General features: G+C 43.6%; 1 protein-coding gene across 2 annotated transcripts in view; it reads left to right on the top strand.

Annotated features, from left to right (window-relative positions):
- Window positions 1-17,500, top strand: part of exoc6b (exocyst complex component 6B) — a 141,419-nt gene that overhangs the window by 5,860 nt on the left and 118,059 nt on the right. For both annotated transcript variants that reach the window (XM_080792738.1, XM_080792739.1), the window contains exons 2-5: window positions 8,568-8,733; window positions 11,155-11,202; window positions 12,235-12,325; window positions 12,551-12,596. In XM_080792738.1, the coding sequence (XP_080648864.1) occupies window positions 8,568-8,733; window positions 11,155-11,202; window positions 12,235-12,325; window positions 12,551-12,596 (351 nt within the window). The remainder of the gene's footprint in view (window positions 1-8,567; window positions 8,734-11,154; window positions 11,203-12,234; window positions 12,326-12,550; window positions 12,597-17,500) is intronic.

Raw genomic sequence — 17,500 nt, forward strand, 5'->3', positions numbered from 1 at the left:
CGGACACGGGCATTGCTGTTCCTTGGTTGCACCACTCAAAAACAAAACCATAATAGAAATGTCTTTAGTTAAAAGTGGGAGGTATAGAAGAAAAACATAAAATGTTAAGGCTATAGCTATAGTTCATCATTGAACAGGTTATGCATGGTTGGTTTGGCCTCGCATACCTGTAGGCCTTCTAATGGTGGAAGTCGTATTATCTTAGTTGTATTAATGTGTGTGCGTGTGACGCACATTCCACTACTTAATACTTGCAGCAACAATGTCCCAATCGGCAGCGAATAACTTTGAGATGTACACAGACACACAGACACTCGTCTCTGTCTCAAGGCTGGGAGCTTTGTTTGGACAGGAAGGTTTTGTCGTACCGAAACAATGGCTGAGACAGATCAGAGAATATTGCAATATTGTTTCTGTGCCCGACAAACTCACCACCGGCGTGAGTCACGCGGGGCCATAGCCGGATGCAGTGGTGTAGGAAGGAGCTGTTTTACAACCAGTCATAAAGTAATAATACAGTCCTGTACCCCAACACATGCAATTGTGTATGTGCTTAGAGTGATCCATCTCTCTTCCCTTACAATGTGATGACATGTACAGTATAGCGACCGCAAAGCAAAATATGACACACAACGATTATAGTATCAAGAACAAAACATATTTATTTTTAAATGACCTATTTGAGTTCAGAAGAGTACTGTGTTCCTCCTAGACTGACACATGCGTATAGCTATTCTTTAATCAAATGTATTCAGTCCGAAAAAAGTCTAAAGACACCATGAGTTGCTTTAATTCATTTTCATTTAGTTTGTCTTTTATTTGAATAGCAGCCTAATCAGCAGCTAATCAAATAAATTGTTGAATGAATTATATGTTTTGTTAGTTGGAACTAACAAAAGTTCTAAAATAACCTAAAATATATTTTTAAGGTGATGGCTAAATAAGTGTCGTTAGTCGCAGCCCTGCTATACGTGTGTCCCTTTGGTCAATATAGTAAAGCTCTGTTTCATTCTAAACCTTGCGTAGTCTGTCAACGTTATGTGATATAATTCTTTATACAGAACGATGTAGGATGTATAAGGCTACATGCTGGAGCATTTCTGTGAACAAGCTCATGTTGGCTGCACGGTCGTGAACAGAAATAACAGGATAGAGACATCCTTTTCTTTTATTCTTAGGTTTTCAGCTCTTGACAGGAAAACCATGACATAAACACTACGGTAATGCTATGAGACAAGTCTATATTTAGATTTTTGATGAGATGAGTAGGTCCCTAATACAATAGCATGTTTTCCGTCTACAAAATTAAACTGAAATGAAGCATGTACTGTACTTGCTCTGTATGTGAATCTATCTACTGTAAATATTATATGCTCAAAACTAGTCATTTGACTAACCTGTGGGCGGACTTGAGATAACTTTACTGCTATAGTCCGCACAAGAAGAGAGACGAGTCGAGCGGCAAGAGAAAATAAATATCGACGGCCATCTTTGCAACCCGGGCCAATAATATTGCATCTCTTTACAACACTTTCAATATTGAAATTCTTTTGAAGTTGTAAGACTTAGACTTAGTACACGCACGCATACGTGAAAAATAAATATAGAAATTAAACAGAAATTATATACAGTAACAGTACTAGCAATTTGAGTAGCTCGGATAGCTCTAATGCTGCAAACCTTTAGGAAACACGCACGCACGCACATCTTAAGAATTAATTCATGTCCACACACAGGAAAATGCACAAGGACACAAACATTACAGTTTGCAGTTATGTTCCAATCACAAACTTATGACACCATGTCTTGGAATCACGATACAGCAAGAATGTACACTCAGCAGCGTCTCTGATAGCCATATTCGTTCACACGACGGTGGTCAAGGCTATGCTTGGTCTCTGCATGTGGTGGCGTAGATAGACTGTACAACAGGGTCAGTACAACACCTCGCAAGTCCTTCTGCTTCGTCCTTTGGACACTCCAAGCTGTCGAGAGTTCGAAACCCTCCGACAACCGTCTGTGGACATGTCCCAGGCTAGACCGTCAGAGAAAACAGAGCCAGCTGTCTCACACACACACACACACACACACACACACACACACACACACACACACACACACACACACACACACACACACACACACAGGGTGGAGTAGGGCGGGCACACACACACACACACACACACACACACACACACACACACATTTCGATTTCTTTAATTGAATCCACAAATTACAATTATTTTGACAAGGAAACAAATATAACGGGGTTGACAGTTCATGTTCACTTAAGGATACACATGGCACCTCCTTCTCCACACAGACAAACTGCCTATAACAGCCGAAACAGAACAGTATTTGGCAACTTTGGCAAGTTGTTTGGCTTTGCTTTTTGTCATGCCAGCTATTCTTAGGCCACTCATGGTCAGTTTATGCACATGGCCCAGGCTTCGTAATATCAGTATGGCAAATCTACAGCGATACCCCAGGCTTGTTATACTGTACTTCCAAGTAATGGTTGATACTTAAAATGTTTATCTTGGAATGCCTGGTCCATGTACAAATCAAAGACACAGCCCACCTCCAGAATCAGGACCTCCTTGTGTCTGGTGTCAACAAAGACAACATCAGGTGTATTCGGGATGTTAGCAAAGCCATCGCATGCACAGCTAAACCAATCTGGTAACACTCTTGAATGTTTATACATTGCTGCATCAGGCACTAGGTCAACAATCCGGTCGTGGCGAGCAATATATAAGTTTTTGTATGCACTACATCCATTTGTTATGTGTGCGATGGATTGGTGTTGTTCAGATTAATCATGATGGTTTATACAGAGTGGAGTGTGGGTGTCGGGATACCAGATTGACAGATTGTACTTGGTTGGTAATACTTGCAGTCTTGCTTTGATGGTACATTTTAAAACATCCTCCCCAATAGCAGCATTTTTGTACATCGAATGTGAAACAGAGTGATCAGCTGAATCAACACAGGCCAACTTTTCCTGCAGTCGAAGGCCACGCCAATGTTCTTTGGCTTCAGTCTGTTTTGTGCTAAGCAGAACCCTTTCTTGCCGTGTCTTCCTGTAGTCTAGTGTCTGCTCCCTGGTGGGCGATGGTAGCCTTCACTACCACGCTGGAGTCTGTAATTAACCCATCAGAGATGGGCACATTTTCGTTGTTTTTTTTGCCCATTTTAGCTGGACTCCTGTCCGATGGCAAAGGTCGTTGAGATCTGGCCAATCAGACCAGACCCCCGAAGCCCTTGGCTTGTGAGTCCAGTTTCCCAGAGTCTTTCCTCCTAAATCCCAGGAAGTTATTCTGGTCTGCAGCAGCCACGGGTACCTTCCTCCTGCGCAAGTCCAGTAGGAGTGATGCCCTGGCCATTTCTCTCTCTCACACACACACACACACACACACACACACACACACACACACACACACACACACACACACACACACACAGGGTGGAGTAGGGTGGAACAAGTGATTGAGCACACACACCAACAGGGTGGAGTAGGGCGGACACACACACACACACACACACACACACACACACACACACACACACACACACACACACACACACACACACAGTCTAAGGGAACCAGGCTGTTGAGAGACTTTAGTTTTCAGCCTGTTTATAGTTTAGCACCATGGCACACTTTATATTTACTTTAGTTTAACTTTTTTTCCATTAATTTAACCCATTCTCTTTTCCTCAATTAGTCGTTATGCCAATTAATTCCCCACCTCACACATTTCTGTGTGTTGTCACTATACTGTTTTATCCTATACTGTCTCACCCACCAGTGAGGAGCCCCCACCGGGAGGACGTAGAAGAGTCTCCGTCCTGTGTTGTTTTTGGCATTTTTATTTTAGTTTTAGTCATAGTCTCTTGAATAGTTTTCATTTAGTTTTAGTCACATTTTAGTCACCTGGAATGTCTTAGTGCTGGTCTAGTTTTAGTTGACTAAATATCATGAGATTTTAGTCGACTAAATCTACAGCTGATTTAAGTCGCACAAAATGTATTTTGGCGGGCCTTGATGCCGTCGTAATGGCAGTTTTTGAGTGGTGCAACCCACTCCTACAACCAGCAATGTCCGTGTACCTGTGTACCCTGTATCAGTGGTCATGAGCACCAGTGGTGTGCGCATGCGTGCACACACGTGTGTGTGTAGTGCCGTGCATGAACAACGCGGTATCGCGCGCGTGTGTGTGTAGTGCCTAGCACGTAGCAACACAATGCATGCCTAGCACGTAGCAACACAATGCTGCGTCGTAGCAACACGCATCAATGCTGCGTGCGTGCATGAACGCGGTGCGTGTGTGTGTGTGTGTGTGCATGACCGCGGTATGTGTGCGCGTGCGTGCACGCACGTGTGTGTGTGAGACTGGGTCAGTGTGTTCTAACCAGGAGTTTAGTTAGTAATGTTAGGCTGCACTGGGATCAGTTGGTTAAACTATAGTGGACATTATTGAGTTGTCTTGTACTGCCCTGGGATCAGTTCGTGCAGCCTGCGGCGTGCGAGCATGAACGCCGCGCACCTGCGCGCGCGTGTGGCTGGATGTATTCCTTACAATTGTGTTTTTCATCCAAAGTATGAGGGAATGCAATGTGAAATAATATGTCCTGTAAGTAGACTTAGCAATAATACTATAGTGTTGACTAATTTCCAAGCACTTCAAGATGTTTAAAAAAAGAGTCTACAGTACAGTAACTATAACAATAAATGTGTAGTTGCAACACTCAGTTCACACGGGTGTGATTTTTTTACACTTGCGCTGCGACACGTTGTGGGCTTGTAGATCTGCTATTTTCAGCATCCAACTCTGGACTGCAGGGTTTATGTAAAATTGTATGACCAAACCGAGACAAGGGATAATTTCACACTTTGCATATCCGCTCTAGAACAGATACGGAAATGGTTTGTGTGTGTGTGTGTGTGTTAGCTCAGCCCTGAAGCCCAATAGCCAAATATCTCCTCTGGCCACAGGGGGATTCCTCCTTAGGCTGGTGGTTAAGACGATGTTTGGCTTTTTTTACTGGTGGCCAAAATACTAATTATCTCCTCTGGCTATAAGGAGGGATTCCCTGTTTCCCTCAGGGCCTCGACTATAACGCTATAGACGTTTGCTTTCATTTGGGCCCCAAAGTGAGTCTGAAGTATAAATAGCTCTATGCAATAGGCTTCCTCTTTTAAGAATAGTTTATCCTGTTGTTGGCAGTTGGCACATGTATTGACATTTTATATTGTATTTATTTTCCGCTAAGTGGGTGTGTGAGAGTGTGCTATCTGGTCGTGCAGTTATACTGTGCAGTGCACACCGCCAACATTTTGTAGTTTCTATCAGGTAGACGCTCATTGTTTTTGCCGTCTGTTGAAAAAGGGGCCACTGTTTCTCCTTTATTTTGAGACGATGGGTTCTCTGATGTGGTCTTTGCTAAACAAACAGCCTGCATCAGTTTGCCCAAGCTTCGATAAGCAAACAAAAACACTTTCTTTAACTTCTGAACTCCCCGTTGCAATTTAGAACTGCATAGTGCATATATACTCACTCCCAATCTATACCGCCATAGTATGAAGACTCACCCCTTAAGGTGGTTGCACACCCGTTTGTCGCGTTTTTCGGAAAGCGATGGAGAAACGCCACTTAAAAATCCAAATTCGCGCCTGGTGTGTGGAGACCTTAAGCCTTGTTTTATTTTATATACTTTTTTTTGTGAACACCACAGTGTGGTCATACAGATACAACAAACCCCCCCCCCCAAAGAAAATAAATAAAAATAATAAACCACTTAGGACAACATAAAGACAAATAAAACCAAAGACAATGACATAGCGGAAAAAAAATAGATACGACAAAAGAAAAAATAAGGACATAGCAGAACCTAGCATGGCATAACATACCTATCGATATATATACACATAAAAAGGAAACAAAAACACTGTAGCCTTGTTAAGAAACTTCTGACCTCCTCATTGCAATTTAGAACCGCAGACTCACCCACCCCCATTAGCCCGTAGCACTTGCCATAGCACTTGCCATAGCACTTGCCATAGCACTTGCCATAGCACTTGGCCTAACGTTGACTATACCTTGCAGGCTTATGCAAAGGGCGGCTAAAAATGTAATTAAGTTGGCATGTTATGTAGACCGATGTCATTATTGTACTGCCATCTTATATAGTGTTTGTATTTTCTATGTACGCATATTCTATACTGTTGTACCGATACCAGGTTATTGGTTTAATTATGACGATCCTAGATGTTTCTATAATGCATTTGATGAAAACACAAGGTACTAAATTATAACCTTGTGGCGTTCTTCTTGCCTACTGTAAGTCGCTCTGAATTAAGAGTTCTGCTACATGCCTAATTGATTAAGACTCTTCAGATCAGGATTGTGACCCTTATCATTTATTGCGAGGCTTTTAGTTTGGCTCTGCTCATGTGACATTACATAATTAGAGCAGAGCACAAGATAAAGGTTGTTTGTGCCACAAGATATAAGTGGGAACCGTTTGATTGTTCAAAAGAGAGAGAGGTAGAGAGAAAGGTAGAGAGGGAGGGGGAGAGATAGAGGGAGAGACTGAGAGGGGGGAGAGAGAGGGGGACTGTGCTTTGCATAACCTTTGTACTACATGAGCCAATATAAGAGGCAGAGAGAGAGAGAGAGAGAGAGAGAGAAATAACGCATAAGGAAGAGAGAGTTTGAGAGGAGGGAGAGAAAAAGAAGATGGGGGAGAGAGAGAGACACATGAGCACAGAGATACCACACCACTCCAGCTCTATACACTCTGGTTGTGTGTGTTCTTGTTCTCGAGGAAGAGATGTGGTTCGAGACTCTAAATAGAAACAACTGTCTCAGCATCAGCAACATGGCCCCCAGTGACCATCCAGCACGCACGAAGGCACGCACGAAGGCACGCACATGCACACTGTTTGTTCTCTCTCACACGCATTAATATGCACAGCTGTTTGTGATGATGATATAACAACGACGGCAGTTTCCCAGAAACCCATTTTTGTCGCTCTCCCTCCCTGCCAAGTTCTGAAATTTGAAGAGTAGTTACTCTGCAGATTTTAGGACAGTTTATTTAGGAGCAGTTCACATGTTGCGATTATCACTGCTTATCGACAGGTTCGATAATCAACACGGCATTGCAATTGCGACGTTTTTACACAGTACAGCTTATTGTCTCCACCAGGCCGAAGGCATGGGAGAGAGTATATTTTGCACTCCGTCTGTGTGTGTGTGTGTGTGTGCGTGTGTGCGTGTGTGCGTCCGTCCGTCTGTTACCACCAGCTATACTCCAGCACCGTTAAACCCGGTCGATGCCACATTTTTTGCACTTGACTCAAATCTAACTGTTTTCAAATTGATTAGACAATGTTGCACTTTTTGACAAATTATATCGGGGGGGGGGGGGGTCTAGGACAAAGGCATCGGACTCAAAATCCTGGCATCGGTTCGGCGCTCTAATTGTGACGGGCCTAGTCATGTACAACAGTATGAGTCATGATGCTGCTGACAATGGAGCAGTCATACCGTCCGGTAGAACTCCTGTAGGTACAGTAGTACCCCCTGCCTGTTTGTTTAAGCCCGCGGTGGTTATGAACTATGGACCTTGGCAGAACTACACACGGTCGCACACGTTCACGCGCACAGGTGCCAAAAATGGAACTGCGCGCGTGTGTGTGTGTGTGTAGGAAGTTTGTTGTGAGGTCACACTATTGTACAAGTCAGGCATTTCCCGGTCAACAAGGGGAAAGGGTGGATGTAACACACTATACCTCAGGTGTGTGTGTGTGTGTGTGTGTGTGTGGGTGGAGGGTGTGTGTGTGTGTGTGTGTGTGTGTGTGTGTTGCCCTGTGTCCGACATGTCAGCTGTACTGTATGTAACGATGCGTTTCCGTCTATGCACGTTGTAACTAGCTGCTCTCCCACTGTCAAACTGCACTGGCAGTGTTTATGTCCTTTTGTACAAGGTATTCCTGTGTGTGTGGTTGTACATGTGTACTGTACATGACATATGATTATGTCAAATCCTGTTTTTATTCATTTTTTACAGTAGTCTCTCTCTCCTGTTTTTTGCCTGCAGCCTTTTTTGCAAGTTTAAAAAGTGTTAATATGTTGCCCCCTGCTGGACGCATCCTGTAAATGCACCCATTTCACCCAGTTTGAAGAACAGCAGGAAATAAATCATATTTAAACATCATCATACTGTCACATATGGATGTTGTTTAGGAATCAGTGCTATAGTGCGGGAGGGCTCTTTTCACACCGTTTCACAAATCACACATTTTAGGACTTGTTCACACAAACATTTCCAGTTGAGGGCTTTTCCTTTTATATGTGTATTAATTACCTTACTACAAACTACTTTCACCTACTGTTTACAGCTGTAAATGTGCCACTGAAGATGATTTTATTTCTTTCTTTCTTTCTGACCCCAGGTCAGTGTATGACGGACAGGACCATGGGCTGTTCACCTACTGTTTACAGCTGTAAATGTGCCACTGAAGATGATTTTATTTCTTTCTTTCTTTCTGACCCCAGGTCAGTGTATGACGGCCAGGAACATGGGCTGTTCATGGAGAAGCTGGACGGTCGGATCAGGAACCACGACAGAGACATCGAGAAGATGTGCAACCATCACTTCCAGGGCTTCGTGGACTCCATCGCCGAGCTGCTCAAGGTGCGAGGAGAGGCCCAGAAACTGAAGGTAATCAGAGAGAGAGAGAGAACATGGTAGAAGAATGTTCTCCGATATGTTTGTTATTCTGTATGTCAGGGGCCTATTCAGAAGGCGGTTTTGGTGAAGGCGCTCATAGTCCATCACCGTGTGCTCACATCTCCTAACCTCCCATGGCCAACAAGTCTTCAACAAGTCTTCAAATTGACAGCATAAGTGCATTGTATGTAGTCATAGCACGTCATAGTACATATGTGTAGCATAGTAGTATAGATGTATAGCTTATATGTATAGTTTCATTATAGATATTCCACTGTTACTTTCTTAGCTACGCATGTTTCATGATAAATGTCTTTATGTGATGTATTCCCATGCTTTTTGTTCTTGCTTAATGTAAGTCGCTCTGGATTAAGAGCGTCTGCTAAATGCCTAAATTGTAAATTGTAAATTGTAAATTCGTCCATTGTTTTCCCCTATAACTGCCTAGGGGTGTGCTGAAATATCGATATTGCGATATATATATATCCCCGATATATATATCCCGGGATAAATAATCGATACACCGCCGGCAAATATCGATAATATACCGGGAGGAAAAAACGGGTCGCGGAGCGTCCGTAACGGGGGGATAATTCCGGGAGGAAAAAATGGGTCGCGGAGCGTCCGTATATCGGCGCGTCAGGCGAGGCGTCGCCGGTGTGCGATAGGTTCATTGGAAATAACGGCCGTGGCTGTTTTGACGCGCGGCGGTCACAGACGGTGTGTGATGGGCTTGACATGACAAAGTTACTTATTACCAGGGCTGCACACAACTTTTTTTGGTCTAGTACCAGGAGCACCTGGAGAAGTTACTTGGTGCTCCCAAAATGCGGCGACCCGTCTCGCCGGATGGATAAAAGAGGGATGCATGAATAACTTAATAGCAAAACGATATTTATTGGATAAGTGGGGACTGGGGAGTCAATGGAGAGTATTGCAAATCTAGAGTTTCAAATTGCAGCTACTGTATAGGTCCATGTGTGGTCCAGCCCTATATGCATATTCTAATACAAACTTCTTAATATGAGGATTAATATGAGCATCAAAGCAATATTTAGATACTTTTATATGTTTTATTGAAATAGCCGATCTACTAGCTCACAACGTGTTGCGGAGGCGACCCGTTGTGAGCTTGCAGATCAGCTATTTGTTTAACATGCGACACGTCGTACGGCGAAGAGTACGTCAGGCTTCCCTTTTGTTTTTAGCCGAGGCGACGTACACACAGTCAACACATAGTCAAGACAGTCAGACACACATGGCTCCTCCTCTGTGCAAAATAAACAATGTACACTACCCGACTTTACGATAATAAGGGACAGTATGTCGGGACACGGTGTTGTCATGTTGACAAGCTTCATGTTGTGCAGCAGCAGTGCCAGTCCGCAATTCTTTGCACTCTTCCCACTCCACTATGTCGGAACAATAATCCTTCTGGGCGGCCCCAGCTGTTGGTACGCAGAAGCGCTTCGCATGCGCACTGGCGCACCGCTTGTGTGCAGGTCTGCTTATTACTACCAGTAGGTACCAGTAGGTAGTAATAAGTAGGTAGTCTAGGTAATATAATAAGGATTTGTACATGGTGAGGTGTCTGACAACACTTGCGTGTTTATTTATGTCCTGATGGGAAATAAATAAGGCACGGACCGCCCTCTAAATGCTTCCTTCTGAAACTGAATCTGTGTAAATGGTTCCTACTGTAACTGAATCCATGTCCTGACAATGACAAATTGACAATGCTAATGCAGAAAAGAATAAATATTACACCCACATTAAGTATCCTCTAGTTTAAACTGTAGTTACTGTGGGCAGGGTTTGAATGACAAACCTTTGCAACCAAATCAAATAATTAAAACATGAATTGAATTCTACTACTAATTATAGGCCAACATAATATAGGCTAGAGACAGAGAAAGCGGCCTGATGGCAGCAGCTCTACTGCTGCGCCATCTAGTGGTGATTCCAAATATTTAAGGACTGTCACCTCTTTATATAGAATCTCTTTGGTCTGGTGACTGAAACCAACATGTCTGTCCTTCTGTGTGTCTAGAGTCAGGTGACTGAAACCAACATGTCTGTCCTTCTGTGTGTCTAGAGTCAGGTGACTGAAACCAACATGTCTGTCCTTCTGTGTGTCTAGAGTCAGGTGACTGAAACCAACATGTCTGTCCTTCTGTGTGTCTAGAGTCAGGTGACTGAAACCAACATGTCTGTCCCTTCTGTGTGTCTAGAGTCAGGTGACTGAAACCAACATGTCTGTCCTTCTGTGTGTCTAGAGTCAGGTGACTGAAACCAACATGTCTGTCCTTCTGTGTGTCTAGAGTCAGGTGACTGAAACCAACATGTCTGTCCCTTCTGTGTGTCTAGAGTCAGGTGACTGAAACCAACATGTCTGTCCTTCTGTGTGTCTAGAGTCAGGTGACGGAAACCAACAAGCATCTCCAGGATGACGGCAAAGAGGTAAGCTCATTGATTGGCCAACGGAGAGTCATTTAATTGGGGCCAGGTTGTGGCCCAATTATTTGTGTAATTATTTCCAACTCTCCAGGTTGTATTATTACCCTGTTATTGTTTATCCAGTGGCATCTTTTCTAGAGTCTAATTTAATGGAATATAACAGTAAAGTAAAGATCAAAGACAACTGGGAAAGAAAACAATTATTAGATCAGTCAATCGACTTCATTCATTCAGACTCGGGGTCCAGTTAAAAACAGGCAACATAAAATACTACATACCATCAGGAACGTCCCTATCCCATAAAAACCAGTTACACTGAGGCTGGGGTTACACAGCAGCAAAAATAACACAGTTCTGAGACTCATTGAGCCGACACATAGCCTACATTTGTACATCAAGTTTCTCAGTAATGCATGAAAAGTATACACACCCACATTACAGAATAACTCTCTAAACAGTGAAACAATTAAAACAGTCATTCTACAAACAGGTCGTTTCGAGGAAACAATCTGATTGGTTGAAACGGCCTTCTAGCCGTGGATCAAACCAGCACCGTTCACCACCTAATCAGAACAAAGAATTCAGCTGCTCTGTTGTCCCAGAGCGCTAGAAAACTCAGTGGCTAGCTAGTTTATTGGGACATTTGTGGTCGTAGTGACTACATCTGTCATTTAAAAAATGTCAGCGATTTTCTTAGTTTTAAGGGTAACTGTTGTATAATTGCAATATTACACTCGAGGGTGTAACTTCAGTGAAGCTTGCGGAACTCGACTTCGTCTCGTTCCTGACCGCATCACTGTCGTGGCAATAATCACGTTAAACCAAACCCTCTCCTGTAATATTGCTTAATTATCAACCACATACATTAATGTAAATGTATACTTCAATATGCATCAGCCCTTTTTGAAATGCAAAAAATCACTGTTGATGCTCCGGAGTTTGCTGCCCAATGCTGTCCTGCACACCAGGACTCAATCAGGCTAATCAATGAAACAATTGGTAAATGTTGTTCTCTTCTCTCTTTCCTTGATTCAGCTTATTGTGTCCATGGAGGAGCTGAAAGTGTGTCGGCTTCAGCAAAGAAACATCGCTTCTACTATAGACAAACTAACACAATGCCTTCCAGGTACGCACGCACGCACACACACACACACACACACACACACACTAGGGCAATAAAGCAACTAGTCGACTAGTTCGAGGTAGTTAAACAAACAGTCGACTAGTAAAAATGGCAACTAGTAAAAATGACTAGAAGTGAATGGCCTAACACGCACGCACGCAAACACACACACGTCTTCTCCTCAAATCAAATAATGTGTGTATATTTGTTATCCCCCCCCCCCCCCAGTTCTCGATATGTACAGCAAACTACAGGAGCAGATGAGGAGCAAAAGGTAAGGCTATTTTATTTATTTGAAACTCTTTTATTTTATTTTCTCTTGTCTGTCTAATAAAGTTGAGTTCAAACTACACGAGTGTAGCCCCGCAATGTTTCGCTCGCCAACAGTTTTTTTTGGACATCGCTGGACAAAAGACCACAAGATCAGAGACAAATCGGTGTCGGGCTCCCGTGGCGTTTTGATCTCCACGTGGGAGCTGTTCTTAACGTGACCGGGACACTAATGATGTGTCACAGACGCTCACCTCAGAGATATCCTATTTCATGGTTTCCAAAACGGTTCCATGCCAAAGACCCCCCCAAATAGACATAGCCTCTCTCTCTCTCTCTGCCCCCTCCCTCCTCTCTCCCTCCCTCCTCCCTCCCTCCCTGTCGGTCTGTCTGTAGATAGATGCCCCGCCGCTAAACCGATCGATTGCTAAAAACTTCAATGTAATTGTGTCAGATGTTTGTAAACCCCCATCCAACAGTGCGGTTTGAACCTGTGTTCTGTCAGTGGTTCTCAAAGTGGGGTCCAGGGATCCTCAAGGGGTCCTTATGGGGGCTTCCAAATGGTCTCTGGTTGATTTGGTTTCTTTGGTACACAGTCTCAGTCATGGTATCTTTGTTAAGTTAAAATGTTTGCGAACGTCTCCAACTCGGTGGCCTTAATAATAACATCTAAAATGCAAAATAGTGCTTTTCTAAGTACCCAAAGACGCTTTACATTTGGGGGGGGACGGAGAAAACGACCAAAGAAAACTAACTTTATTAGGAGAAAAAAAAAACCCACTAAAAGGTTAAGACTAAAAGCCCTACCCGTACCAAAGGGTCACCAATGCACCTCCTTGGGTTCAAACGGTTGCAAGGAGTCAACGCTAAAACCGTCTCGACCCCTTTGGTGTGGTTTGGGGCCGTTGAATTCCATGCGTTGATTCACTCGACGTGGGTGAACGACCGTGCAACAAGACATATCACACCGCCGGGACAACGCTAAAACCGTCTCGACCCCTTTGGTGTGGGTTATAGGGCTTTATAGGGATAAAAATCTATAATGGTGAGACATGGGGGGGTTTGCAGTTAGCTGGGTTAAAGTCATATTGAAGAGATGGGTTTTTGAGAGCGGTTTGGAAGGTGGGGGGCTACTCTGAGAGTAGTGGGGTCATTTTGCCATACCAAAGACTACAACAAGCCTCCCTGCTTGACACTCAGCATCAAGGGTTGGATTGGGGGGGGGGGGTGAGTCCCTGCGACATACTGTACTAGTGTCATGTCCAGGGGATGTACTGTACTTGTACATCAAGCTGCCTCACGCTACGTCAGGTGTGCCCACACGTTTTGACTTGAGAGAGAGCTACTTTCAAAAATGACCAGCTCAACAAGATCTATATAACCAATGAAAACATTATACCATTGCTGAAAATGGCATTACATTTAAGACAAATGCACTTTGGGAATGGGGAAAAAAGGGGAGAAATGGAATATGTAGGCCTAGAGTTTTTTTTTGTATTTCATTTGTAATCTTACCGACATTTGTTGCACAGCAACACTCTTGAAAACAAAGTGTTGCATTATGGGTTAGAGCTGACAGGCCCTTTTTTTATGTCGGTCAATCAATCAAGTCAACTTAATTCAAGTGGCAGATGCCAAAAAATGTTTTTATATTAAAATTTAAATATTCTCTAGGGGCATGCCATGTGATCTACCGGCACAGCCTTCAGAATCAAACTTTATTGTCACATCACATTACAGGTAACATGGGTGAAATTCTTGTTTGTGCAGGCTCATCATTGCAGTTAAAAAGAAAGAAAGTGCATAGTACATGACTAATCTACATGGTACAACATGTAAAAAATAAATAAAGTGATGTCGCCTATGTATATATACAGAGTAGTCTCTACTAAAGGAGACCAGTCCGTTCAGTCTGTGTGGCGTCACCAGTCCTAGCTCTTGTTCAGCAGTCTAATTGTGGACCGGTAGAAACTGTTCAAGAGTCTGGTGGTGCTGCTCACTACATGTAGTAGTGGACGGGGTGCATACTTTTAGACTAGTCATTGGTTAGACATGGGTTAAGAAGGTTAGGTTTAGGTGTGCTGCCCCGTGGGAGGTTATAGGTTTAGGGTGAGGGTTTGAGATAGGTTGTAGTTGTAGCCTAGGACTAATGACTGGTCTAAACCAATGACTAGTCTAAACCAAAAACGGTCTAAACTAAGGCCCAATCCCAATCCACTCCCTTGCTGACTCAATGAGCACTCACTGACTTACCTATTGTATCTGTGCGTTCATGTGAGGTCTGCGAGGGCTTGAGGGATGTCCCATTTGAAATCGGCAAGTCAGTGAGGGCTCAGCCCCGCCCCTTTATGTGCCCTTTGCCAAAGTCAGCATCGATGCTGACTTTGGGCTGACTTTAGCAAAGAAATTACCCACAGTTCATAGCGTTACCAGGGGAATGAGGGGGATCCTCCGAACGTCAATCATTTAAGTATGCAAATTAGTTATGTATCGCGGTTAGAATGTCAACAAACACAATAGTGTTCACTGTTCTCAAAAGGAGACGGAATGGAAGGATATAGGCTATATATTTAATAACAATAATAATAAGGGAAACATGGTGAGAAATTACTAATGAGCAAAGTAAAAGAATATGAATAAGAATGTATAATGAATATTATTATATATGAATATTACAACCCATATCACACAGGAAAGTGTATTTATGAAACTAATAATAAAACGATCAGCTTAAATACTAAAATAGACATGATAGACATGTATAAATAGGCCAAGCATGTAGGCAGGCACTGGCTGTGAATAAGGACAGTTTTTATAAAGTGATGCAAAGTGTCATGAATGGCGGACTCATCTTAAAAGTGCTGTCCCATGTCTTTCGCAACAATTTGGAGCCCTTGCAGCCTCTCACCCTCAAGCACTTACAGCTGACGTCATTAAAGTCAATGAGGGTCCAGGGCTCAGGGCTTGAGGGAGGCGATTGGGATTGGGCCCCAAGTACTGTTCTGTTGTTCCTCCAGTCCACCACAAGGTGGAGCCAATGCACTTAGAATACCGGAGTGCACACAACTGGTCTCTGTTCCCCAATCTCGATCTCCCATCACTCGTTTTCCTTCAGCTTCAGTCTCTTTTCTCCCTTTCTCCTGCCCTCTCCCTCTTTCCCCCTATCCTGTTTCTCTCTCTCTCTCTCTCTCACTCTCTCTCTCTCTCTCTCTCTCTCTCTCTCTCTCTCTCTCTCTCTCTCTCTCTCTCTCTCTCTCCCCCTCTCTCATGTCCTGGTGCTGACCTGTAGCAGTGAGTCTGTTGGGTCATAAATTATTACTTTGTTGGTGTTTTTTTCTCCTGTTGGGCTGAGAGGTACAGGAGCAGGTCAGCCAACAACACACACACACACACACACACACACACACACACACACACACACACACGCACACACGCACACATCCCTCCTGGACGGACGTGTGGGTGGTGTCAAGGGGATATCGTGTTGCTCAGTGCCTCTGTGGTGTGTATTTATTTTCTCTTTCTATCTTTCTCTCTCTGTGTGTGTGTGTGTGTGTGTGTGTCCACATATACATGCAGAGTCAACACGCACACACACACACACACACAGGCACACATACTTTGAAATAAAAATAAAATGCCATACGACAGCGGTACCTCAAACCTATCGCACACGTATGGGGGAGAAAAAAAAGGCTAATTGTGGCGTGACAAATGCAACGGAATGGACTCTATATGCACACAGAATAAATCGTCCTACTCCTGGGCCATTTCCCTATACTTCCTTCACAGGTGTTAACGACAATACTAATTAATTAAAGGTCATTAGAATTTTCATTTTGACATGGCAGCTTAAGGCTCTGTTCCATTTAGTGTACAGTGGGTTCTCAAACGTTTTAATTTCAAGGATATAGTGTTTCAAGGAGAGTGTATACAACCAACGGACCGTGTGTACAACCATTTGGTTTAACACTGAGAGTTACACGTCCATATTATAGGAGCCATTTGGAACCCACTCAAGGACACTTCATTGAGACCCACTGGTGTAGCGGAGTGTTTCCAGTGAGCCAACAACGCACAACAGCAGCACCCTCTGGACTCTGTTTGACCGGAATGGAACGGAGCCTTCATTAGTGTCATCGGTAACACCTGTGAAGGAAGTATAGGGCCCCGAGTTCTTTTCCAAAAACGACGTGTGCATAATAGAGCAGTGGTTCCCAAAAAAGTGGGGTCCTTGAGGGAGTTCCAGGGGGTCCCCCCAGCTAAATGGTATAGTTTGGAAAAATAATGGACCCTTATGGGACTGTAACTCTAAAAGAGTGTACAAATGGAACCAACTGGACCCTATAACGGGTCAATTTAGTTCCATTTGTACACTCTAAATTAACATTGATTTTACGATATAAATTGGGGGTCATGTCCCAGAGATAGAAATGCCATCAAATGGGGGGGTCTGTAGACTAATATGCATGTCAAACTGGGGGGGTCCTTCATTCCCTGAAGAAGGCAACTTGTTGCCGAAACGTTGGAAAAATAAAAATAATTGATGGCATCGCGACCGTCTCTTTCCTTTCTCAGTCAACTGGGGGTTGCTTGAAATTAAACGGGGTTGATAATCACTGGTCCTGGAATATATCTTTTCAAATGGGGGGCTGATTTAGTGTCAATTTGGGGGGTCCTCTTGACATGAAAAGGTTTGGGGGAAACCACTGTAATGGTTCCCGGCTCCTCCTCCTGTCCACAATACATGTCAAAGTGTCCTTGGGGCAAGACCAGGGGGGCAGTCAGACAGATATTTTGTGAAGCCACTGAGGAAATCGGGATTTCCTGAAAGTTCATATAATGGCCTGTTGTGGCGCTGTCATTTGACCCAGAAAACCCCATAGCCCCATAGAAGTCCATGTATTT

This window comes from Protomyctophum bolini (assembly GCF_963924005.1).
Source record: "Protomyctophum bolini genome assembly, chromosome: 20".
Lineage (NCBI taxonomy): Eukaryota > Metazoa > Chordata > Actinopteri > Myctophiformes > Myctophidae > Protomyctophum > Protomyctophum bolini.